Source organism: Primulina eburnea, chromosome 1, assembly GCF_022965805.1.
Source record: "Primulina eburnea isolate SZY01 chromosome 1, ASM2296580v1, whole genome shotgun sequence".
In the NCBI taxonomy this organism is placed as follows: domain Eukaryota; kingdom Viridiplantae; phylum Streptophyta; class Magnoliopsida; order Lamiales; family Gesneriaceae; genus Primulina; species Primulina eburnea.
The window spans coordinates 54,872,477-54,898,970 of NC_133101.1; the positions used below are offsets into that span (position 1 = coordinate 54,872,477).

The 26,494-nt window shown below is 34.4% G+C and overlaps 3 protein-coding genes and 1 pseudogene across 4 annotated transcripts; all 4 read right to left on the bottom strand.

The window, feature by feature from the left end:
* Window positions 1–1,132: 1,132 nt before the first annotated feature.
* LOC140808402 (uncharacterized) lies at window positions 1,133–2,471 on the bottom strand. The gene is made up of 4 exons (XM_073165530.1): window positions 2,439–2,471; window positions 2,071–2,346; window positions 1,858–1,962; window positions 1,133–1,765 (listed from the first exon to the last, which is right to left on the bottom strand). Exons 1-4 carry the CDS (start codon window positions 2,469–2,471, stop codon window positions 1,607–1,609), a joined length of 573 nt encoding a protein of 190 aa, XP_073021631.1. The 3' UTR covers window positions 1,133–1,606.
* A 2,181-nt stretch (window positions 2,472–4,652) lies between these two features.
* On the bottom strand, window positions 4,653–6,577 carry LOC140812653 (FCS-Like Zinc finger 7-like). The gene is made up of 2 exons (XM_073170987.1): window positions 6,249–6,577; window positions 4,653–5,021 (listed from the first exon to the last, which is right to left on the bottom strand). Exons 1-2 carry the CDS (start codon window positions 6,494–6,496, stop codon window positions 4,877–4,879), a joined length of 393 nt encoding a protein of 130 aa, XP_073027088.1. The 5' UTR covers window positions 6,497–6,577; the 3' UTR covers window positions 4,653–4,876.
* A 7,186-nt stretch (window positions 6,578–13,763) lies between these two features.
* LOC140812662 (3-methyl-2-oxobutanoate hydroxymethyltransferase 1, mitochondrial-like) lies at window positions 13,764–16,930 on the bottom strand. 2 transcript variants are annotated; one of them, XR_012113726.1, is made up of 3 exons: window positions 16,406–16,930; window positions 15,324–15,883; window positions 13,764–14,057 (listed from the first exon to the last, which is right to left on the bottom strand). XR_012113726.1 is itself a non-coding variant. In XM_073170996.1 (2 exons), the coding sequence occupies exons 1-2, from the start codon at window positions 16,754–16,756 to the stop codon at window positions 15,605–15,607; spliced, it is 630 nt and encodes a 209-aa protein (XP_073027097.1). In that variant the 5' UTR covers window positions 16,757–16,930; the 3' UTR covers window positions 14,873–15,604. The 2 variants fall into 2 exon arrangements, 1 of the variants encoding a protein (XP_073027097.1); XM_073170996.1 differs by lacking the exon at window positions 13,764–14,057 and having other exon boundaries at window positions 14,873–15,883.
* A 764-nt stretch (window positions 16,931–17,694) lies between these two features.
* Window positions 17,695–26,494, bottom strand: LOC140831837 (lysine-specific demethylase JMJ31-like; annotated as a pseudogene).

The window sequence follows — 26,494 nt, forward strand, 5'->3', positions numbered from 1 at the left end:
CGAATATGTTAATACGTAGGCCAAGGCCCAGTTGACCGGTGAGAGTGTTGCTGGTGTCCCCGCCGCCCAGTACTGTGGTTTCTTTAGATGGATCCATCGCCCAATACGTTTAAGAATACGAGTCACAATCACGATCTGAATTCAACAAACACGAACACGAACATGAATACGAATATGAATATGGATAAGAATATGGACATGAATATGAATATGTTTAAGTGATATGTTTATGTCTTTTGAAAATGTTTTTATGCATCATGAAAATGTTTACGAAAACGTTTATGTTTAAAGTTTATGCATCTTCACGAAAATGATATTTTAAGTACAAGTATTTTTCACTGTTATATGTTAACTGTATTGCGTATTACTTGTTATCAAGGATATGACGTGTTGAGTCTTTAGACTCACTAGGTGTGATTGATGCAGGTGATTATGATAATGTTAATGGAGGTCTTGATGGTTGATCTGACTGGACTGGAGGTGCACATAACCCGAGGACCGACGCTAGTTTTCCGCACCAGTTATGATTTATGATTTTAAGTAATGTTAAAAATATTTTTACGTCTTTTATTTATGTTATGAGAGATTTTTGAGAGGTTATAGTATGTGCTATACTTTTCAAATAATATTTTTAGGTTGGTAAAATGTTTGACGATTTTATGCTTTAAAAGATTTTCCTTTTTATTTTTAAATGGCAGTTGGATGTTTATTTTTAAAATGATGTCAAAAATATTTTATGATTCGGCCGATGCTATGTGAGATTTAAAAAAAAAAATTCCTAGTACTTTTTAAGAAAACGAAAAAGGGCAGACGTCTCACAACTACTTTAAAAATTAATACACACTACAACAAAAATAACTTTTCGTAGCGCGCACATTCCCTTTCTACAGCGCACATCGCACGCTGCACAACTGAAAGCAGTTGAAAATTCAAGGTTATCCGCGCTGTGCATTTGCGCGCAGCGGATACTGTTATCCGCGGCGCGCCGCCGCACGCCGTTAATTGTATTATCCACGGCATGCGCTTGCATTCCGCGAATACACTTATCGGATACTCTTATCTGCAGCGTGCATTCGCACGCCGTTAATACTATTATCGGTGGCGCCCGCAAATACTATTATCGTTAGCGCGCACGCACGTTGCGGATAATATTATCTGCAGCGTTCAATGTATGCCGTTAATATTCATATTCACAACATGCAAACAAATTCTACATCGTTCGTTTGCAAGCCGATAAAATCAAATTCGTTAAAAAAAATCAATCGAATGGACAAAACGATAAAACAAAATTTTACAAAAAATTTAGTGCAACTTTAAGTTTTATTAACACAAAATTGATAAAAGTCATTGTTTTTCCGTATATCAATACTGAAAGTCTGAAAATCCAAAGCAAGATACAAAATCTGTAACAACTAGCTGGTACATATATAACAATGATTAAAATTTCAACACATGCAAATCAGTAGAATAATTATCAATCACATAATACTATAAATTTAGATAACCATGCTACCGTGTTTTCTATCGCGTCCTCGAGAAACCGCATTTCATCATTTGGTCGAATTAGCTCCACCTTCTCCACCAAAACCTTATCAACCCAAACTTTCTAACAAGATCTACCAAGAACAACATGATGCACTTTTGTGTTTGGATCTATGGATGCAATTCGACCTTCTGCAACAACTAATTCATCAGCACACCAATGAAGCAGCTTACATTTAGTATTAGCACGAATATCTCCAAGACTCACATTTCTCAAATTTGACTGTAAATAAACAATGAAAAGTTATTGATTCAACCATGTCTATTTTTGTAACAATTTTGCGGTTTAAAAATACATAATTTAAGGATAATTACCTGAGAAACATAATCAAAATTACCATTTTTCTTGGCACCAATATCGATATCACCATTACTACCAACTTCATTCCCAATACCGCTACCAATGTCACCACTAGCAACCTAATTTTACAATCAAATCGTGTCAAGCGATGTAATCATGATAATTCAAAAGCATTTAAGTGTGTATATATACCAAACATATTTTTTATATGTTGTTTACTTACTAACATGTTCTTGCTGATTTTGTTGATTCATACTTTGTAAAAACATGGAACTCATTTCTAGCTGATTTTGTTGCATTTGTTGTTGAAAGCTTTGTACCATAGTTTGAAGTTGTTGAACATTTCCATTTTGTTTCACAGAAGCTCCAACTTTCGATGGTATAACTCCGAAGCCCATTCCGCGCACTCTACCCCGAGCTTCCTTCCCAAACACAAGGCTAATTGCATCAGCAACAATGTTAGTTGTGTTTTGAGATTCAGGTGGACATTCTTGTAATTCTTTCTGCAAAAAAAAAAAATATGAGCAAACGCGATAAAACCGAGAAGGAGAAAATTTTGTTTAATATTTTAAAAATAAAATATTTATTTTATTACTATTTTCTCTCCAACAGCTTGAGTACTAGGCATAGTTATTAACAGCGCACATAGAGGCATGCTACGGATAGTATATAATATTATTATCCACAGCGTGTTTTTAATGCACGCCGTTGTTGCATAGGTTATTAACATCACACTTAAATGCACGTTGCAGATGGTATATAATATTACTATCCGCAGCGTGCATTTAATGCACGTCGTTGTTGCTTAGGTTATTAACAGCGCACGTATGGTGCATGCCGTTAAAAGTAATATTCGCAGCGTGTTTTTAATGCACGCTGTTGATGATTTTTGTAGTGACATGTGTAAAATTCAATATACTATCTCATTGTCCGGCCACCTATACTTACCATATGACTAGAATGAAACTTTCTCAAGATGTGACTAAATTTCTTGTGTTCATTAAGGTGTGATCGAATATTTTGTCATGGTCGTGGTCTCCAACAGCTATCATACGTTTGTGGGGAGTCTCTAGATTTTCAGTTCATAGACCAGTATAATGTATATTTCTGGCAGAAGTTGAGTCTGTTAACCATAGCCGAATCAAGAAAAGCACGGGTCATACAAGTGCCTGAATGAGGTTGAAGAGTTGCTTCCTTACACACATGGATATGAACCATACGTCCAACTAAGCTTCATATGAGGAAAGGAGAACCTCATTCGCTGACAAAATGAAACGGGGAAACAAAGCTAGTGAGTGAGTTGACATATTATAAAGATAACCTCAAATTCTCTCTTATTTCTTGGCTTTAACATGTAGTTGATGCATAATTTTTACAGGCAGGAGTTCCTGAAACTCGGAACAATTAAGTTTACATCGATCGAATCTGAGTTATTCTTCGTGTAATATTGACACGGTAATTTGCATCATTTTTCTTTCTCTACTACTTTCCTTCCTCTTGTACACCAAACTTACCTCTTACCCATCCAATTGTTCCATTATGTTTCGATGCCTTTGCAGGTTCAAATTGTAAAAGATGCCAATTTGAAGCCAATAACGAGAGCAAATTTGACGCATTATCTCTTAAGTACGTGGGAGGAGCTATCACCACTCATCATGTGTAATGAATCCACGCCAAATCGTTTACAAACTTCCTTATAAAGCACCGGCTTCCCTTCTGCATTTACATCAAGTTCGCACATATAAATTTTTCGATATCATTGGTTTCTTGAATGAAAAATAACAAGATGGCTTTATGTAGATACTCGATTTTTTTCTGAGTAAATTGCGAGTATTGAGATCAAGAAACGGTGGTTAGGTGGCCCTTAGCTACGATACTACCAAAACGTTGATATTATTTTAGCGACTTTCAATAACAAGTACATTGGTTTTCCTTCTAATAAGTTGTTTTCTAAATCAGCTTTGGTTGTAAACAAATTGTTGATCAAACATTTTTATGCTTCTTCCAAGTTGATGTGTAGAATATAGGAAAACCATGCGTTAGGGCCACAGGCGGATGCGACTTTAGATTTATGTATTACCCGAACGAGGATCATCTACAGTACCAGAGGTGGAGCCACATGGTTCTTTACCCGGGTTTTAGCCCGGGTGGTCCAATTTTTTTTGTTAAAATATATATGTAAATTTTAAATAATTTTGGAATAATATGATATTAGTCCGGGTAGATCAATTTAAAATATTAAAAGATTTTAGAGTTTAAAATTCCAGCCCGACCGAAATCATATTTCTGACTCCGCCACTGTACAGCACAATCGATGGATCATGTCGACTACATATGAGGTCCATTTGATTCAACGGTGGTGCTGTGTACAACACTAGATCCAAAACTGTATTACCCACTTTTTTCATTAGAGAATACGGGGACTTGCTTTCTGTCTCTCTTGTTTCTGCTTTGCCCTTGTTTTTGTGAGCTTGGGCCGTAAGCCCATGATTATGTTATTATTAATTCTCCAAAGAATGGCATGCCCAACTTCTCTCATTTTTAATGTAGATATCATCAGCGATCAGCATTTTGTCCCACATTACGCCAATCGAAATCGAATTTTAACTGATTCGAGGTCGAAATTCAAGAAGGGAGGATTCTTCTAAACTTGGTAAAGAGGGAAAAAAACCCGGACACTAGATTTTCTTGATTGATGACCATATTCCAATTTCAGCCATTTACATATATGTAGAAGTTTATGTAACAGTGCAGAAGCACGTAAAGAAACAAGGTTTTCCCTATGACTAGTTACCACCAAATAGCGAAGTGGAGTTCGAGTTTGTTAATTTGTAATGAAAGACAATGTATCAAACAAACTGTAAGTGGAATAGGAGTAAAAGAACCCATTTTATGATCACTATCTTTCTAATGAGCTATATATACTATTCCATAATCATATGTTTTTCTTGGGCAAGCCCATACCCCAAAATTGAGAGATATAGACAACCACAGTTACTAATAGAAAGCTGCACTCTAAGGTCTCCACCTGAATTAAGAACCAAGCCAGCCCTTCAAATTGTGAATCTTTTGGCTCTGAACTGCCCTTTGTTTCACAACTGCTGCCTGTTTCTCCGCCGATAGGTCGTGTGCAATCTGAAACTCGCGGCATTCATCAGAGCAGAATGCGCAGAGATCACTGCAACCAATGGTACATTCAAATGTAGTTAGCACTTAGAATATAAATGGTACGTAAATTATCATCAGTGCCATTATTAATTCTTATAAGAAATACATGTGATATTTTTTTATTCGAATTCTTAATCAGATTTTAAGCCATCAACGAAACACGAAGTCGAGAATATCATCATCATTATGGGGAAAAAAATGTTTGTTAGGTATGTTTTACATCATTCTTTATGGTCAAACCAAATAATCAATGGAGTGTTTAAGTATAGCATACATAATTAAATTTGAAGACGAAGTCTAGGAAATTGTAGGCTGCAAAATATCATAAACATCACACAATCAATTCAAAGGTGCTTAGTCAACACAAGCAACAGGTAAGTTTCACGCTTCTTGGTTAAAATACCCGAAGATTCTTGTCTTAAAAGGGAAAGAAATAGAAAAAGTCCTAGTCATAACTTAATTACAGTCAACAAAGAAAAAACAAAAAAACTAATCAAAGGATGAACTGAAGAAAATATAACGAGATGAACAAGGTAGAAAGCAAATATTTGACAATTAATAAATATAAAAATAAACTTCAGAAAGAAACTTGGTTTATAAAATTGAGCCATAGGTGTAATCAAGAATTAGATTGAGAAAACAGATTCACAAAGCAATCAGTTCGATAATAATAAATTAAACTATGATCAAGTGAAGTATTTGTTGTTACAATCATATGTTTTTATTATCAGACGTGGAAAATTATCTGATTTTCGGAGGCTTTTACACCTAATATATTAGCTTTTAAAATTCGAATACTGATCTGCATTGACACAGCAAAAAACAGATGACATAGAAAAGAAGAACCATCGTTTCGGTATCCATAACATAAAGAGCATCCACACACTACACAAGGTGATGGGAAACGCATATCAGTTCCACCAACTGCAGCAAAATGATCGATAAATTTTTGAGAGGCTAACTCATTTTGTATATGACAAACGAACATGAACTCGAAAGATAGCCTATTAAAATAGAGGACATAAAAAAAATCTAGATTACGTACAAAATTTTGAGATTTTGATGCATTTTAGGGGTAAGACTTTAGATTTTTTCCCGTAAGAATTGGGAAAGCGTTCGATTTATACAAGAAAGAACAATGGACGAGCAATCACTCCACAGGATCGAACATCCAAAAAATGATCGCGCATTTAATAACAATCACAAAAGGTGTGGAAACAAAGTCAAAATCCCTTACCCATACATGAAGACCTCGGAATTTTGATCCATCCCCTTCTTACAATAATGACACTGCTCCAGGAATCCTCCAAATGTTACCCGATCAGGTTCGCTGACACTCTCCGGAAAAGCAACGGTCCAAATATTCCGGCGCGATGCCTCGGTGGCGTCATCAGCCACAAAAACCTTGGCCTTGCCGTCGTAAGAGGCGTTCGCCACGGAAACTGGGATCGAAAACCTTCCGATTCTGCTCCGCTTCACGGACATTTTGCGTGAGTTGAGACTTGAGCAGAGCTAGCTAGGGCTCGTGCAAGTGGGGGGAGTGAGTTTCAAATGTTAGCAGTCGGAGTTCTTAATACAAAAGCGAGGGAGGAAGGAGCTACGTGTCTGATATATATACAGAGGCTACTGTGGGTCCCACAATTTTGAATTTTATAAATCAAGAGATATGTCGATATGACCATATCAAAATCATCTTACTTCAAAAAAATTATTGTATCTTATTATGATACACAAATAATTAGTGTTGCCCTGGTTTTTCGCTTACGATATCAAGTTTTAATAATATATAGTAAGTAGAAAACCTTGATAATTTGCATGAACATTAAGTAAGGTGTTTAAAAATAATCATAATTTTATTAAAAAAAATCGAATAGTGGGTTTATTAATAAAATAAATGAAGATAACTAACGAGATGATAAATAAAAGCAAAAACTTGTGTGAGAGAGTCTTATACGGATTGTATTTGTGAGACGGATCTCTTATTTGGGTCACCCATGAAAAAGTATTAATTTTTATGCTAAGAGTATTACTTTTTATTGTGAATATCGGTAGGGTTGACTCGTATTACTGATAAAGATCCGTGAGATCAGTCTCACATGAGACTCACTCATAAATAAATATGGAGAAATCAATAGGAAACAGTGTTCTAGAGGTTCGATTTCAACTGACTATTCATTAGTCTTATTTCTATTAATTTATCTCTACTTTATTAGCCAAGAATCTGTATTTGTTTTTTACTCCCTCTCCCGAGTGTCGAGTAAAAGTTATTATTCAATATCAATCTCGATATCCCTGCCAAAAATCAATTATCAAATAATTTAGTTCTCACCAAGATTATTGAAGAGAGAGTTCAATGAGATTATTAGTCTCCCGAACTCAACAAATTTTTACTATGTATTTTCCTATGATAATATTCAAAGTCTACTTTTCATATTGATAGATTTCAAATAAATATAAAAATATAATTAGTGATCAATTATTTGAATGCAATCAAATCAAGAAAACACAAATAAACTATATGAAAAAAATATAATAATCAATCAAAGTTTCAAGTCAGATTATGTCGTTCTTCTAGAATAAAAGAGTTAGTTCATGATGAAAATAAAAAAAAAATACCAAAGCGTGTTATCAAACATCGACGAAATTCAAGTGAAAAAATTTTAAAACATGATTTGGAATGAGCTTCTCCAACCTCGGATATTGCATTCTTCTTCCTCATGTGGAAATATCTTGCCCTAGTGTGCATCCTTGAGTTTCTCCAATTTTCTCTCTCCTAAAAATCTTAAAAAGTACTTAGAATTATGTTAAAAGTCGTATTTAAAACCCTAGTCGCATAAATTTCCTTGTTGTGCACAACGTCAGGCACTAATGTTCCAGAAATGGGCACTGAGGGCACCTCTCAGAAATTGCTGAATTCCGAATCAAAAGTTGCATGGATGAATTTAAGATTTCAAATAATCACACCAACTATGCCATAATCACATTGTCTGGATAGTTAACTACAAACTGAACAAAGAATTGGTACCTTGTATCGACGGTTTTCAGTATACCTTTGGTACCCTTATGCAATAAATTCTAGATCATTCTTAGAAAGGTGAATTCAAAATGGGAAGAAGAACAATGAATGAAAGAAAAGACTAGAAGGCGGCTAGAAGAATCTAGAAGAAGAGCAGTAGATGAAGAGGAGAAGAAGAAGGCAGGCTGTTAGAAGAGAGGTGGTGGATCTAGAGGCGGTGAAAAATCCTGGTTTATGAGGTAGATTAGATTTTTATGCATCGTAACAATGAAATTCATAATCTCAATAAAATTAATTTTTCTTATATCATATATTATCTCTAGGGCTTAGGTTTTGTCATCACTAAAAGAGAAAAATTGTTAGATCTTTTAGTTTTAGTGATAATAAACAATAACTTATTGTATTATATATAGCTTACGTTTGATCTGTACTACAAGTACTTGACTGCTTCAGAATAATCCATTTAATCGTTCATGTAATGCTAAGCTATTAAATTGCTTCTTCATCAGCATCATAATTTATCTATTTGACCACTCTTGCACACCACTCTGTGGCACATAGACTACTCGGCTGTTCTTTTTATCCAAGAACATTATTCAACTGTGTAGCAAAGTTATCTTCAAATACGAGCAACGCTTCTTACAAGGATCTCACTTACTTTATCAGAAAAATCGATAGACTGATCATGCATGACAAAACAGGATATCAAATATCATACTGTTTTCCTTAAAAATCTACTCGCATATCTAGTTACTTTTTGTTGTCACTGGTCAGTTGCTCTCAGATTTTGTAAATGTCAAATTTATCATTAATTAAAGTATTTGATATATAAGTAAATGACGGATTGAACGTTGAGTGAAATATTCAAGAATTATTATATATAGAGAATGCTAAGAAGAGAGAACGACAACGAGATTTTTATACACACTTGAAGCATTATCTAAAAATATTTTTGAGCACTATTAATCCTCACTAGATAGACACTACTGAACAACCCAATCATAAAAAAAATTCATAAGATCTTCAAGGATCATCAAACGCTTATGTCAACTCACTCGACCGTCTCTTGCCAAGATTGTTTGAGGAGTTTTTCTACAGATTGAATCGAATGATTCATTACTTTACGTCATTCGTGTTGTATTGGTTGTTAGACTGCGAATCTCAACCGTTTGTGAGAATATTAGGTGTTTCAACTTGGGTACTTGATAAGTCCTAAGATTGAAGTGGGTAGTTACAAATTGTGTAAAACCGAAGTTTTCTAGTGAAATCCTTCTCAGTGGAAGAAATTGTGACTTAGGAGCTCGAGCCTCCGGACATCCATAAAAATACTTGTGTCATTTTCTTATCACAATAATTTGTCTTATAATTTATTGTATTTCGTTATATAATCTTCATAAAAAACATCAGGCCGTTTTTTGCACAAATTTGTGGTCCGACCGTTTCTTAAGTGTTGATAAAATCAGGTCTTGTATAGCTAACATATCGACACCGATCGCTAGGGATGTAAATGAACTAAACGGTTTGCGAGCTATTCGAAGCTCGGCTCGATAAAAAGCTCGTTTGAGTTTGTTTGTTAATCATATCAAACCAAGCCCAAGCTCGATTTTGAGCTCGAAAATTTAATCAAACCAAGCTCAAGCCTAAGGATATTCGGCTCGTGAGCTCGCAAACATGTTTGATAATAGGCTCGCGAGCTCGAGCTCGGCTCGTTTAGGTGGCTCGCAAACATGATTTTTGAATGTTCAATAATATACTTATTTATGTTTTTTTTTGCTCTTATTTGTGTAGTTTTGGTTATTTATGAATGAATTTACATTTTTATGTCTGATTTAAAATTAGTTTATAGATATATTTAATTTTTAACAAACTCGATTCAAACTCAAACTCGAGCTCAATTCTATGCTTATCGAGCTTGAAAACGAGACGAGCTCAAGTCAGACTTGTTAAAAATGTTAAACGAGCTATTAATGAATCAAGCTCGAGCCTCGCTCGATTAACATGCTAAACGAGCTTTTAACAAGCCGAGCTCGAGCTCGGCTTGATTAACATGCTAAACGAGCTTAGAGCTCGAGCTTTTAACGAGCTCAATAATTTCAATACAAACCAAGCTCGAGCCTGATAATAGAAGCTCGAATCGAGCTCGAGCTCGAGCCTCAAACAGTTTTAAACAAACCAAGGTCAAGCCTGATACTGTTTGATTTGGTTTGGTTTGGATCGTTTACATCCCTACCGATCGCATTATTTGACATCTTTTAAAGAAAATTTTAAATATAGTTTATTGATCACTTCTCTAAACTATAACCAGATCCCAACACTTTTTCATCTCTAAACTGTTTCCAAACATCTTTTCACTCTATAAAACTTTTCTTTCAATGAATTCCTGCACATGACACAAAACAAATACCAAATGCATAATTCTACTCGAAAACTATCATAAATCCAAATTGAAAACACATAAACTATAAATGCAAACTTGCACTCGTCAATTAGATACAAAGTAAACAAAACTTTTACAATGCCTAATATATATTTCCCTATTTGAATTATACCATACTAACAATTATTCTAACTCATTATAATTAATAAAATAAGAGTATGTTCCTATGAGACGGTCTCACGATAGATATCTGTGATACGAGTTGACTCGATCAATACCTATAAAATTAATATTTACATAAAATAATATTTTTACATAAAAAATAATAATTTTTCATACTTCAGTCGAATTAGATATTCGTCTTACAAAATTGACTCGTGAGATAATCTTATAAGAATTTTTGTGATAAAATAATTACTATCTAAAATAGCCAAAATATCCCTTCAAAGAAATTATTACAACTAACTATTAATAATAATTCGACAAAATAGATGTAATTTGTTTTCAAATTATAATATGGCATAGGGGTATCCATCACGATGGACTACAGAGAGCGTGATTGTCTGCTTGGTACATAAGATGAGATAATTGAATTATTAATAAGATGATTGATAAAATAAAATAAAATAAAATAAAAGGATGTATCATATATTGTTATGATTATATTATGTTTTGTGTGAGTTTTAGAAGTCAGATAAATTAATAAGTATTTAATTTCTGACCAAAATATCCTCGTAATTAAAAAATAAAATGACATTTTACACAATATTCAAAGACACTTTGTTTAAAAGCACACAATGTTCGCACAAACAACAACGTGAACTAAGTGGAGCTCTGAAAATATTGGATGAGGGAAATTAGGTTTAGTGATATTTTTTATTATTTAAAAATGAGGATTTTATTATTTAAAAATGAGGGCATTGTTGGATTTTTGTAGCTCTTTTGTAAAATATGACTTTTTGGTTAAATAATAAATTGCCTTGTTTTATTTCGAACTTTTAAAAAATAAAGAAGCAAATTACCATTCATTCAAATTCAAATATGTGGACATTTTTTAAAAATCTGATACCGTGGTCTACCCTAGCTACTAACTGCTAGACTAGCGCGCCACTTTATGTAAATTAATTAATTATCGTACCGATGGTGGAAGGTTGAAACCCGTTTTTAAAACCCTAAGAACGTGTGTATCTATATATATTGTTGGGTGAGAGTAATATTGAAATAAGTGATTTTTTGAGAATTTATTGTCGTCAAGCTGTTGATGTCACGTCTCTTGATCTTGTTGGATAGGTGAAAGGTAAAAGACTGACATAGATCTTAAATGGTCATAATGTCTCTGCTGGGGACAGAGTCGACAGTGGGAAAAAGATAATACTGATTTCTAAGAGTTATGAGACAGCACCAGCAGATAGCAATACACATCTCTTGACTCATAAACCCAACAACCCGACCTATTAGCATCCAAGTAGATGTTATGTGTTACCACAAGTTACAAGTAGAAGGAAATAAAATTGTGTGTTGGCTAAGAGTTATAGTTTTTGGTCTAGTGGTAAGCATTTCATTCTATATGTGGATAATTATGTGACACCATTTATGTGATATTCATATATTAGATGCAGAGTCTTGTATGAAAGCGCGAATAACCAAAATATTGCATGGCTAAGTGTTTGATAAAAAATTTCAACCAAAATGTTTTTACTCATTCAACTTGCATATCTTTTAAATGATTTACCAAATATTTAATTGATTTTTACGAATGATTATTTTGAGTGCCTTCCACTTGGTTTGAACATCAAACTCGATATAATTCATCAGTGTTTAATATTTCAAGAACCGAACTTTTGTAACTAAATTATTATCTCTTATCAGTCCTATCAAAATGATTTTTATTTTATTATATTTTTATTACTATATTAAAATATATATTAACAATGTAGATGATTTATATTATATATTACATAAAAGAGGATTTTTAAAATAAAAATATTTAAAAAAAAATAAACAGGTGTAACAAATATATTAATTTTAACAAATAGAAGAGTGACTTAAATAAGTTTTTAGTATGGCAAGAAGTGTAATTTTGGAATTAAATATTTGGTGTCATCTAAAATAGCTATTCTAAGAGTCTCACACTTACAGATGGTATAATCTAATCGAGTGTTTGTTTACAATTTTTTTATTAATTTATTATATAATTATGTCATCAATTATGTATCTCATATCTTATTCAAATATTTTAATAATCATAATATTATTTATCAACAGTCAAGAGTGATATTATAAGGTCAATTATCTTTATAAACTCATTAAATGAACTTTGAACGCTTCTGCGTGTAAATATTGCTGCCTAGTGCCTATATTAATTAATCAATTCTCTCTTCTTCTTTGGTAGGTGCTTTCCGTACACCTTTGTGGTCCAATTAATTATGGTTGAGCAAAGGAAGAAATTAATTTTTTAATTCGAAATATAGTTAGAAAATTATATATATATATATATATATATATATATATATATATATATATATATATATATACTGAAAATAGAAGGAAAATTTTTTAAAGAAGTGCGGAAATAGTCTCACTGGATTCAATGAATCAAAATACTTCAGAGAATTCAGTAGACCAAAATCAACAACAAAGATGTAAATTGCATATATTTGAAAACTCGGAGACTTGTTTCTGAAAGTTCGAAAGATACATTTCTTGTACATCTCTTTTTTTTATGTTTTCAGAATGTATCACTAGAAGATTTTAATTGGTACAACCCACTTTAACAGGACTCACACAAATGCCTACAGAAACTTCTAACATAAAATTCCACTTAAACAAACGACAATTATGTGGAAGGACTCGTTCACACAATTACAAATAACTCAAACTTTCTGAATATTTGAATCAAATAAGATCGATCTCATAGTGTAGAGTAGATTCCGAGTCTTGAAACTATCATATAGAGATGATTTGCAACGTTTAAATTTGAACATGAACATCATCCAAAAATTGTACTCGGTGTCATGTTTTTTTTGTTATTTGTCAAAAATAGTACATTGCATTAAATGTCTGATACACTGATATCAAACAGTCGTATTTAATTTGTTTCACACTCCAAACATTATCAGAAATTTAGTTTTTTTAGTGATTGGGTTTGACCATTTAAGGATGAAATAAGAGGTTTGCTAATTTTGAATTCTAGTTCCGGCAAAGGCACTCAGACTTACTTGACTACTGAATTATTTTACTGGTTAAGTTTTAATCTGTATTAGTTTTTATTTTCAGCACATCAACAAGATTTAAAATGTTCCAACAATTTCTCTGATTTTGGTAATGCGAAAACTCAGCAATGATATCAATACAAAACAACAATACAATAATATCTGGTAAGTAAATAATAATTCCTATAATCTCAATTCAATACAATAAATAACATAAAAACATCAGACATAATGAGAATGATATGGTTGAGGATAGAAATCTCTAAACTCTGTTACATCTTCTTTTCTTGCTTCATCTATTTCTCCTTTTTCGGTATCCAACACCCCGAAGATATCAGAAAAGTTCGAAGAATTGTAATGTAACGAACACTTGGAGAGTGTTTATTTTCTAATGGAGCATTAAAACTCTGTCCATCTTGGCATTAAGCTCTTGAACTATAGCTGAAAGGGAAGACTGAGACTGAATGAGCAAGGACATAGAATCAATATAGTTGGCTCTGAATTTAGATAGAGACTCTTGGAGGCAATGGTGGACGTAGGCTTGAGGTCACTTGGGCCGTAGCCCCGGTGGCCCAAAAAAATTATTTTTAGGTATTAATTTTGGCTTTATATGTAATTAGCCCGGCGGCCCAATTGTAAATATAATAAATGTGTTTTCAACCCATAGGAAAGTGGGCTTCAAGAAAAAAGATTTCAGAATTGCCATCATTTTCCTCTGGCTAGGTATTACAAGTACACCTTCTTGTGTAGGGATGACAGCTTTTCTCACAGGTTTGGGGCTCCGTGGAGAAAATCCGAAACGAGGATGAGGATCTTCGATTTTTTCAGGTTTGAGTTCGGGTTCGGGTTCGTGGATTTTTTTAAATCCCCGATTAGTTTGGGGTGGGTATGGGATTACTATCCACATCCCGAACCCGTCTCGAAAATAATATCAATTATAAAATAATAGTATTATTAGTATCAATAATTTAATAATATTATTATTTTTTAAAATATTAATATCAATATTAATATTAATATTATAACTAATAATAACATATAATAATAAGTTTTGGTTTGAAAAAATCTCCAAATCCGTCATCGTCTAATCATGTTAATATTTTTGAAACGGGAATACGAACGGGGATGAGAAGTTAATCCCTGAAGTTTCGGGTTTGGGGATTCTTCGAACTCGAAAAAACGAGGATCGAGACGGATATGAGGGTGGGGATGGAATTCAGGGACGGGGATAGGGATGGCAAACCCGCCCCTCCCCCATTGCCATCCCTATTCTTGTGGATGTTTTTTAGTTGTTGAGCTTCAAGTACTCTTTTAAGTTTTAACACTTGATTTTTTATGTTTCTCAACTATTTGTTGATTGATTTCCGTGATTCCGTTACTACGTTTCGATTTTTATAGGCGATGTGAGCGGTGAGCACCAAAGTGTTTGATGAAATGAGCAATCACGAAAAGGTTTCCCCTCTTCGTGCTGCATTACTTTGATGAGAATAAGGACAATTTGCCACGAAAAGAAACAGAGAAAAAGAAAACGGTAAGTTACTTTTTTTGAATTTGAGACAGTATCTGAGATCAGCCATAAGCAAATGAATTTGGGTTTCTGCCTTCGACAGGGACAAAAGAAGTTGGGTAATAGCAGGATCATGTTGGTTTTCGACAACAAGTGTACCGTCGCTCTTGTGGAAAATTCAGGAAGAGCTAAAGGCATACCTGACCACTGCAGAAAGTCCCCATACCAATGCCAATTGTGCATGGGGATCTTAAGAGCTGATGTTGCAGCAGCCACAGTGCAGTGAAGGAACACATTATAAAACGACAGCAAAGCATCCTACCTCTTGCAAAAGCTATGGAGGTCTCCACAACCTGTGAAAACATGAATTCATCAGTGTAGCTTCAATTTATTGACTTCAACATGTAAACAGAATTTCTATTGAAATTTATTCATTATTTTTTATCCATTAAAAGCCCATTTAGTTGCCACCCCCCAGGTCTCACCCCCACATCCAAATTTCTGGGACTGCCCTGCATCTAGATTCTAGCCTCTCAAAATTTTTCAAAAAAACCTTGACTGCGCTATGGACACTTTTGTCTTTAGGCCTAAATCCTCCAAGAACACTTATGGCCTGAGGAGTTAGACCCAGATGCCCCACCACAGCAACGCCAGCTTCTACGATAGCTTTAGCTGCTGTAATTCTTGAAGGTGCTCCTCCTTCCAATTTAATTGCATCCATTCCTCCTTCCTGCAGGACCCTTGCAGCTGTTTCAACTGCCTGCTCAAAATTCAAACCATTTTACGTTCACCTCCGAAATAAAAAGCATCCTTTGTTGTAGAGCACAACTTTCACTCCATTTGCGGTATATTACATATATAGGATAAGCAAGACACTATTCACACAATGCAAATTTTATAAACGATTTGATTTTAAAATTACTAGTTATTTTTTTGTTTCCGTAAAGCATTTAGCATTGCATTCATATAATCCAAGCTCATTTCTATGCTTCAACTAAATGGCAAATCGAACATGATAATTCAGCCATAAACTTCTTCTTGCTTCACAAGAATGAGAACATTTTATCCAGACAATCAAAACCAAGCACAATGCAAGCACTACCCCCATCAAATGGCAAAAGTGCCATCGTTTAATCAGAGCTTGCAATATTTAAGCAACACAAACAATAAAATAACCAAGATCACCGTACTGTAACAAAAACAGCTACATAATCAAAATAGGAAACAAGAAAATTAAACACCGTATAACATTAGATAACAGTGTGATTATTCAGAATTTAACTTGCACAAGCATCTTGTCCAGCCATATGGGCAAGGTGGTATCATGGCCGTGAACCACCATAGAAGCAGAATCAACCACAAGACAAATATCAATTCCAGCCATGTCCAAATGCACGCACGACGGGTAATCATATGCCATCACCATCATTATCGCCTCACCCTTCCTGTACTTCTGGCCCAGCTGAGTGAGCGTCACGCGCTGATTCGGGTTCTGGCGCTTTGGCCCGCCGTAGACGCTGTTTTCTGGGACGCTGCTCATGCATTTCAAAAGAGTCAGCACAGAACAGGATTTTGGTCGCTTTCTGTAGATTGAATTGCAAAGGGTCTTTGAAATTGAAGAGAAAACTGTCATCTTGAATTCAGAACAAGTTTTACAGGCCCGGCATGCAAATCACGCCTCTCTCTTCAAATCCATCCATTATTAATTTATCAGATGTACGTTTACTTCAATCTCATCCTTCAAATCTTTTGAAATCAACTTTTTTATTGTCGAGACTCAATTTCTTGGCTTACCAGGTTTTGTTGGTTTGGGTCTTGTATCAAATTACATGTACCTAACTCCGAAAACATATTATGGATTATCTATATATTGATTTCACTCAAGTCTTTTATAAGTTTAATTCGCTTACATCTACACATATTTTTTATAATTTATTTGATTTATTTTTAAATGAGATCAAAATATATTTATAAAAAATAACGAGTGACTACGTTATAATTTTGATATAAGAACAAAAAAAATAAATTAAAAAAAAGAATAAAAAATACTCAAGTAAGAATTGAACCTGCAGCTAAAAAACATAAGCTTTAAACACTAAACTATATGTGAGTTGAAATAAAAATTTTAGCACTTTATTAATATCTATAAATAGTAAAACAGACCATGACAACAAAAAATAGTTACTCTAGATGTCTCTTACTTAATAATATAGATAATAACTACCCATGGCACAATTTTTCCATCTTATTACGGTGTAATAATTGTAAATTTAAGAAATGCACATGTATTGATAGGATGATAAGATGATATAGTGTGATTATAATAAGAGATGTAATGTAATAATAAGAAAACAAAAACAAAATTTTATAGACTGTAAAAAGAATATGTTAAGACATAAAAGTAGAGGAATTTTGGCATATATTGATATGTGATGCCGTTATGGTTTACCATGATTCCTGCGTAAAATTAAAAGGTTAGCAACCACATTCCAATTTACGTGATAATTGGTTGTAGAACCACAAGCATATTGTTTAATGAACCAAAAATCTTCTACATATATAACAATAAAGAAGATGATGGTGGTGTTTATTAGAGTCCATGGTAGCTCATCATATATTATTTTCAACAGTTGTTTTTTCGACGTGGGACGAGTTTCAGATATTGATTATACTCATCTTTTCACAACATCAGTTTCAGCTCTGCTTAATTTCAGGTATCGTTGCAAGATACTTGAAAGGTCTACAAAACTCATATTCAAATTGAGTTTTTTTCCCAAATGACTCACTAGTACACGATATGAAAAGGGAAGCCTCCATTAAAGTGATTCGCAAGCCAATAGTGCAGCATAACCGATAAGTTGGAACTGATGTCCTATTCTACCGACGGTTTTGGCCCATCAAACTTCATTCCCAAATACTGAAATAGCGCATTCTTGAATGCCTGTTGAAAGAAAAAACCATAAAAATTCCTTTATGTCGCTTGCTTCCACTTGAACACAAAAGAAATAGGGAAGGGAACAAAAAGAAACAAAGGTTTTCAACTACAAAAGCCCTGTTTACGTAAACAGGTGAGAGGTCCACTTTTTCTTTCCTGAATCAATAAACATAATAAAAGTTTCAGTGCTTGCTATGACATTATACTTGAAGATAGTTGTTTCAACACATAATTTATAATATCTGTGAAAGCCATTGAGTTTTTGTATAGTATGAGAATAGCATGGAACTATAAAGAAGCTGAAGGAATTCCCGGATAGAAAATAGATTTTCTACAATAAGAGAAGTGAGGATTGTTGGTAAGGAAGGCGACGATGGTTTGTACAGATAGTCACAAAATCAAGCACGCCACATGTGTGAATGATGACGTCGCCGCGGGGAACATTATCATTAGAACCCAATGGTCCATCGAGGATTCCTAATTTTCTGGATATATAAATGACATATCCCTAACTAAAACACCTATGTGAATGGAGGAACACTAGGAAAGGGTGAGAGAGAATATTAAAGATGACACAACTCAAAACACTTCTTCATCCCTCTCAAACAGTCACAGAAGTTATTGAAAGTGAAATTTTCAAAGCAGGTTGAATAATAATAAATTACCTGGCATGCAAACAACTCTTTCCGATTCAGAATTATGTCCATAGCAGAGAACTGATTATCAAACACACTATAAAATTTCTGGTAGAATAGACCCCTAAAAGATTCGATAAAGAGTCGTAAATATTCCTTCTCTACAAAGAGAACAAGAAACACCTAAAATCAATACGTACTGCTCGTTTTTCGCAATCACTTGATCCAGCTGCTCAAATTTCTTGGTAAGAACTTCAGAACCTACCGGAGAAAGTGCATGCAGTATAAAAGCTTCCAGAGTCCTTGGGAAATTTTGCTAAAAAACGCAGAGTTAGCACTTCACAAAGGAAAATGGAGGGGAGAAAATTGTCGATTTCTTATCAACCTATTACCGATAAAATTTGCCCTATCAATGACCAAAAGATCTTTATATTTTTTTATTGTTAGCACATTTATCTTATCACCAGTGTGTAGAAGATCCAATATCAATCTAAGAATATCACCAGGGGAAAGACTGTTTTCAAGGGATCATGGTTCATTTTCAGAAGCTCCACCAAGCAAAGCATATATTTCTTTCTATTTTTTTCGAAAATGAAAATTTTGAATGAAATAATTCACTCACTGCCATCGTGAGAAAGACACTTTGCAAGGTATGTGGTTCCAGAGTCCAAATGATATAGGCAATTGGATCTTCTTTCAAGTCAAACAAATTTCTGCAAACAATTTTCTTCACTTCATTTTCCTCTCGAATGACTGATGGATCTGCTGAGGTGTCGCCTTCTGGTTTGACACAGTCATGTACTAGAGAAACAAGTTCATGAAGAGACTGAATAGCAAGTGGCTCCAATTCATTCATCATAAAACTTTGCTCTGGGTTCCTTCCTTTCAAACTGGCAGTCTGATGGCTCAAATCTAAAATCTTGGTCACGGAAGTCAGATAAATAATTAAAAGATAGTGGTGTTTTCTCATTATACAACCATCATGTGTTCATGGGTAAAAGTTACAAAAAAATAACCCATCAAGTGAAAAAAAGGCAAAAGAATTCAGCAGATTTTTCTCGATTAAAAGTACTTGATTATACTTCCAAGAAAAAAAAAAGAATTTGATTATGACCTGAATTCCCATGAGTGGACTGGCTACAAGTATTGATCACTTTTTCATTCGCAGTATCCATAGATACACATAGCATACGATCCTGTCCTGATCACAATGTGGAAGAATTGAGATTATGGTACTCTATGACCACCTCCTGGTTAAAACATGAGAAAAAAAAAGGCAAGGAAAAATAAAGTCATATTTATTTTTGCAGGAAATATCATGTTGAACCGATCATTTTTGTCACAATTTGCTTGTAAAAATTCATGGTGAGCATCAAAAATTTTAAAAGCTTGATTATGAAGTTCCGAAACTGCTGTACGTAGAAACTCTGATTGATTACTTTATCCTACATTCGTCAATTCAAACCAAGGCAGACTACACCATATGAGTAATTGCTACCTTATGAACTTTAATTTCTCAATTTAATTATGCAATCAACTTGCTGAACCTGACAGCCATCAACCAAGAAGAATAAAAGTGCACCACAAAGGTAAAATATAAATAATATCACAAACATATAAAAATGACAGCATTGACAACAGTCCACCAATTTATCAACACATCAAAAATCAGGACGCAGTAATATTTACCTTACAAGAGAGAAATCAGCAATGAAATTACTCACCATTTCTTTGTCAACCAACCTTGGAATTCAAATTGAATCACAAACAAGCAAGAAAGAGAGAGAAAAAGAAAAGTCAGTTTACTTTCGTATTAGTTAACTAAAGCATAATTAAAAGACAGTGCGATTACCTCTTCAATATCCTGACTTTGTCACCACACAAGAGGTTTTGTTTTGACAATTCAACTAGTCCTCTTTCACTAACATGGCCAAGCCTCATGTGCCAAAGTCTTGCCATTCCAATTTCTGAATTTTGTATGGTGGCTGCATCTCCAATCACTGTACTTCCTAGTAATGAATACAGCCCATTTTTCCTTATTCCTTTCATGATGGTCAGGGATCCTTGCATGACCTTTAACACACCGTTTTCTGCTTTAAATGTATGAATCCATATGTTCCAACATGCCAGATATCATGTCAGACTGCCACCAAAAATTGACCGCGATAGTTAAACTTTCACTGTCCACTTGGTGGAACCTAGAAAAGCAGTGAAAGGACATCTACTATTAAGTATTAATCAGATGAACTATAAATTCAATACGTGTTTTTCATCCCAATAATCTAATGGGAAAAACATGTGAAAGAAAAGAGCATAAGCATAGACAAAATGGAATTATAGGGAAAAAATGCATCATCCAAAAACACTATTCCAGGTTACCAAACCAACTTCGCCATAGCCCAAAAGAAGAGGTCTTTTCACATTGTCTTAAAATCAATCTCGCAAGCACTAAAAGATGTCATATGTAATCACTCGAAAACTACAAATTTTCAGCAAAGTCCGGTGAGTTTATTTTTTATATATGTTTAATCTATTCTACACTAAAGCAGCTATAGAAGAAATAAAAATCTACCATAAATTTTAAAGCAGAGATGTTTTAAATATGATCAGATGATGAGTCATCAAATTTGAGAACCGGACATCAATTAGTGTCTGTAAACTCATGAGTAGGATCCACTGAGAAATTTTAATATCTCCTAGCACTTTGTTCTTTAAAAAACTTGAGATTCAAGAAGAATAATTTTCTTCAGAAAGAAGAAATAGAAAGAAACAAGCACTACTAAAACTTCTAAAACAATTAAAAAGTAGAACGCAGTTACCATCCCTCGGGAATGAAAAGTGCATCCCCTGCATGAAGAATAACCTTCTGGGAGTACTCATCTAAGTTTTTTGCCCGGGGATAGATGTGAAAATCGGGGTTTTCTAAAGGAACGGAACTGTAAAGAAGAATGATTTTAATAGTCACCGTCAAGAAATTTCAAGTGATAAATAGAGCAACAATGTGTCTCTGATTTTCCTCCTCCCAAAAGAGGAACGGAATATTGTTGAGAAAACAGAAATACCAGTGGTTTGAGGCTTCTCCATATAATGGAAAAGGGTATAAGAAGGGGGTTGCAGAAGGAGGCCACATAATGACTGCTAGCGATATGTTTCAGTCCCAAATGGATCGCACACACAGCAACATGCATACAAATAAGAGAGGGTTAGAAGATTCGTAATCTTTGCAAACATTCATATAAAAGAATACTGAAAGTAACGTGCACAATGTATTCATTCATATATAAAATAAACGCAACACCTGAGTAGTTGTTTACCTATATTACCCAATTTAGATTTGTAGAAATACTTGAAGATAGTATACAACCAATAATTCTCTATCCATTGCATTTATATGCATTGGTCTAAGGCATACAACCTTTAACAAGTCAAGAATCACTCCATCAACCAAGTTTGATTCATACAGGAATTGAAAATCCCAAGCCTTGCCCCCCACCCCCCAAAAGGGAAATGGGGGAAAAGACAAATATACTGACAATTTTTATCCAGACGGAATTGAAAATCCCAAGCCTTGCCCCCCACCCCCCAAAAGGGAAATGGGGGAAAAGACAAATATACTGACAATTTTTATCCAGACACCCAGGCCAGCAGATAGGAGCTCTCCACCATAGTAATAAAGCTAGGGTTAAATTAAAGCCTCTACCCTTTTATCGGATCTGAACTCAACATATACTTCAAATTAAATTATCTTATGGACGATTGATTCAATCAAATATTAATCTCCCTTGTACTACATCTTTTTTATATACACAGGAAACAAACCCTTGTTCTACATCCATCTTTCTAGAAGGGAAGAAATTTCCAACCACTGTAACCAGCCGATGAGAAATGACTGATATTTTTTATGAAAAAAGAGATGATTATCAAGTACAATCTTTAACATAACTTCACCTATCATTCACAGACAGAGACAGTTGTGTAGTCAACAAAAGCTAAATTATTCAAAACACTGAACGCTTACACCGTCCACTATATGACAGCTCAACAGATATTTTAATACCATCACCATACCAGGGTGAGGTGGTTGTTTACCCATTATAACAATGTTATCGGTGGGAAGTGGCCATAAACCAGAATTAAAACTTGATGAAATAAATGCTGAATGTGTTTCTCTATTTGCATACCTTGTTTGCGTCCTGAAATTAAGCATAAAAGGTTGTGGTGTGGATCATAATGAGTACTAGATCTAGTTCTATCATTGTTCATCCACAGATTGACTGAAGCCAATGTTTTACCCTCCAGAAATGCAGGCTGCTCAATGTAACCAAATAAACTTGAGAGAATTTACAAAAGTTAAACTTAGATTCAGACTTTTCAAAACTAGTTTAATTGAACAGAGAAATGCAGTGAAACAGCACACACGGTTTCAATGTCTTCTCTCAGGCATTCCAACTGAACCTTTTCATCGTTCCCCGTATTCAGAATTGGTACCTGAGACATGCCACGGATTTTCAGCCACGAAAGGAAAAGGTATTGACCCTAAAAATTGATTAAATAGAGGCACACTGCCAATTCGCAAAAATAGCAAAAACTATATAATTCATGTACGCAACAGAAATCAACTAAATCTGCCTTGTCACCATGATTTATAGATATAAAAGTCATTTCCCCCTTTTTTAAATACGAAATATAATTGAATATGAAAATGTCATGAAAAAGGTGACTGTGCTCATTAGATTCATCCATGATTACCATTATTACAAAGAAAAAATGATCAAGTAAGTCGGTGAATGTCAATTTTCTGCCATTGGATTGGATCATCCGAACGTTATCACATGGTTTATGAATTACTGTTCTTATTAATGTTTTAGTTATATATTATTTTGCGTGCTAAACTAATTCTGCATGGGACAGACAATAAGCAAGTTAAACAGACAGTGAACGAGAATGTTTTAAGCCAGCTGATCTCATGAACCGCCTAGCGTATTTCCCCCAGTCTCAGACCTGTGCTAGATAGATATGCTGTGGAGCTTCGTCTTCATGGCGTGAATCTCCGTGTTGAGAAGTAAGTCCCACTGGCTTACGCTCCTTTAATTGTGAAATTGAGTTGTTGTCGTAATGTCTGGACAGTAAAAGATTCTTGCAGTATTCAGTAAAGGTAGAAAATGGCAACTGAACCTATAGAAAGTGAAAATTTTCTATCAGTCAAGATCAGAGAGGACTTGTGTCATACAATTCACAAATATATTGTGAACCAAACATGTCACCCTCTCGTGACTTCTAATATCCCCATAAAATACAGGTGCTGATCTGGATAGCATAGCCTCCACAACGGATGATCCCGCCATTTCCTATTTTTCATGGTGAAATAATGTAATTAACGTCCAATATAAAGTTAAAGAATTAATCATGCTAAGTTAAATGCAAGCAAATTTTAACTCCATTCAACTACTATTCATCCCAACCTTAATGTAATTGTCTTTTTCATATTCTCAACAGCCAACACATTACCACAATATATAACCCCACAAAGTTTTCCATGAGTGATCGTTTTATTTTAGAGAAATTAGGTGCAAAGATTAACCTACTCATATAAGATACAGATTTGGGGAGGAACTTTGAATGCAAGGGTAAATTTCATGACAAGGACAACAGCGTCGTGGCATATGAAGTTTGATTCAAAATTATCTGCAGAGTTGGAGTAACTGAATCTCGAAGACATTTATCAACCAATTTGTATCTTAAACAATTATGTTACATGCAGGCTAAAGGTGGAACAGAGCGAAGACGTAATGCATCACATCAACCTACGGAACAAGCCATTTCATTAACTGATAAAACTTGAATTCGATATCGAGGAAATGGACAATACTCTCTTCTCATAGACTTTAGTTACTGATTCATTTAATGCATGGAGAAACATTCTAAACTTGGACTGCTGACAATGGGTCACTGTTGATATCCATAGTTATTAAGGGTGTAACTGTGTAAGGTGCACCAAGGCAATAAGAGGCTTTGGAGCCTGAGCCATAAGGCTCGACATGAGCGCATTGAATGAAAAAGGTTAGATATATCAAATTGAAACGTAAGGCATCAACATAAAACTTCAGCAATAAAATACATGTATAACTCCCGAATTAAAATTTTAAGCCACCAAATTAAGATTATCAATGATAACTATTTGCCTCACGATCAATATCTCAACCAATAAAATCCAAACAATTCGCAAACAAGTGTAATAAAATTAAAACTCATAAATTTCGTTACCAGATACGGATTTAGATTTAAATATTTATTAATAATTTTTAAGATATATAAACAAGAGCAACGAGCCTAAAAAATGAAAATTTCAACTTCATGGGGTTGCTAGACAACGGCCATTACTGGAGTCATCAAACACTATTGATTAAAGCTTCAATAACATTCCACTGCAGATAACTGCATCTAAAAAAAATTCTAGAGCAGATTGTGTCATTGTTGATATCGAAACGTTTTAACATTGTGTTATCTCATAATTTTTTTGATAGGACAAGAGCATTATGCGATCTTTCTTACTATCAAATTTCATCGACCTTACTTTCAGTATCAAGATCTGTAAATCATCCACCACTCAAGTTTATAAATATATGCAAGTATAGATCTTGTCAAATTTGTATTAAGATTCGTTAACCTTATGTTATGTAGTATTTTAGTAGATCAGATTCATTCTTGATATCAAAATTCAGTAACCTTTGAATATTTCACGTGTAAATGTTGGGTTCCATCTTAACTTAATAAAAACGTAGTAGACAGTTGTGAAATGAATCTTACAGTTGTCTTTTCCACTAAATTGTCTTCTCTCTTTGTTGTTTCTTTTTAGTTTTCTATCATGTCTCTAATTTTATTAGAGCGCATTTTATGACTAATGACAATCACTCAACAATCCACAGTTAGCCTGCCCCTGTTTCTTTCTGAATTCCAGGTATCTGCCAAACTGGAGTAAGTGATTGATATGATCCGATACTTCAATCATGTCATGAAATGTCCAGACAATTATTATGATAGTCCGCTGGAAACAACGTGAATGAGAAATGTGAAGATCGCAAGGATCGTGACATGTGGCCAGCTAAGTCAGGTTCTTACATCTCCCGGGGAAGCCGAAGACCATACTAGCTTATATGGACACGTGTTTAGCTCGTTTCAGCGATCAGCCACACTCTCAACAGGGCCGTGGTATATGACCAGCTGAACCAAGTTCGCATCTCTTCAAACGATGCGTTTATTCATAAAGGATGAGCAAGCTGGCTGCTAGCTCTAGTATATAACATTCAATCGCAGCTAATGAGCACCCGGGTGCCCAAAAAATTCAAGTATTTATATACACACGCGTTAGGAGAGGAAGTAAAACCATTTGATTTTGGAATCCCTGATATTTCATTCGATTATTCATACCACATCTCAATTTTAACCAAAACATGACCCGCCTCACATACCTGCAAGTAATCCAAGCCGCCATTCGAGACATCCCATTTTGAAAATGCTTTCCAGTCCTTCACGCATCCACTTATAACCTGAACATACAGCACGGCACAAAAATTACAAAACAAAAGTACAGGTAAAAACTTACACAGAGACCATCAATTGTGTTTCCTGTGGATAAAGAGCTACCGCGGGAACATTGCTCTTCTCAATCCGATAACTGAATTCTTCGGCCGACGGAATTTCGTTCCATCGTCGAATTTGCAGAGATTCCATCCCTTTTCGACTTTGCGCCACCGAGTCAGAGAAAAGTGCAAGCCGCTTTTTCAAAATCGCTGTTTCTGTT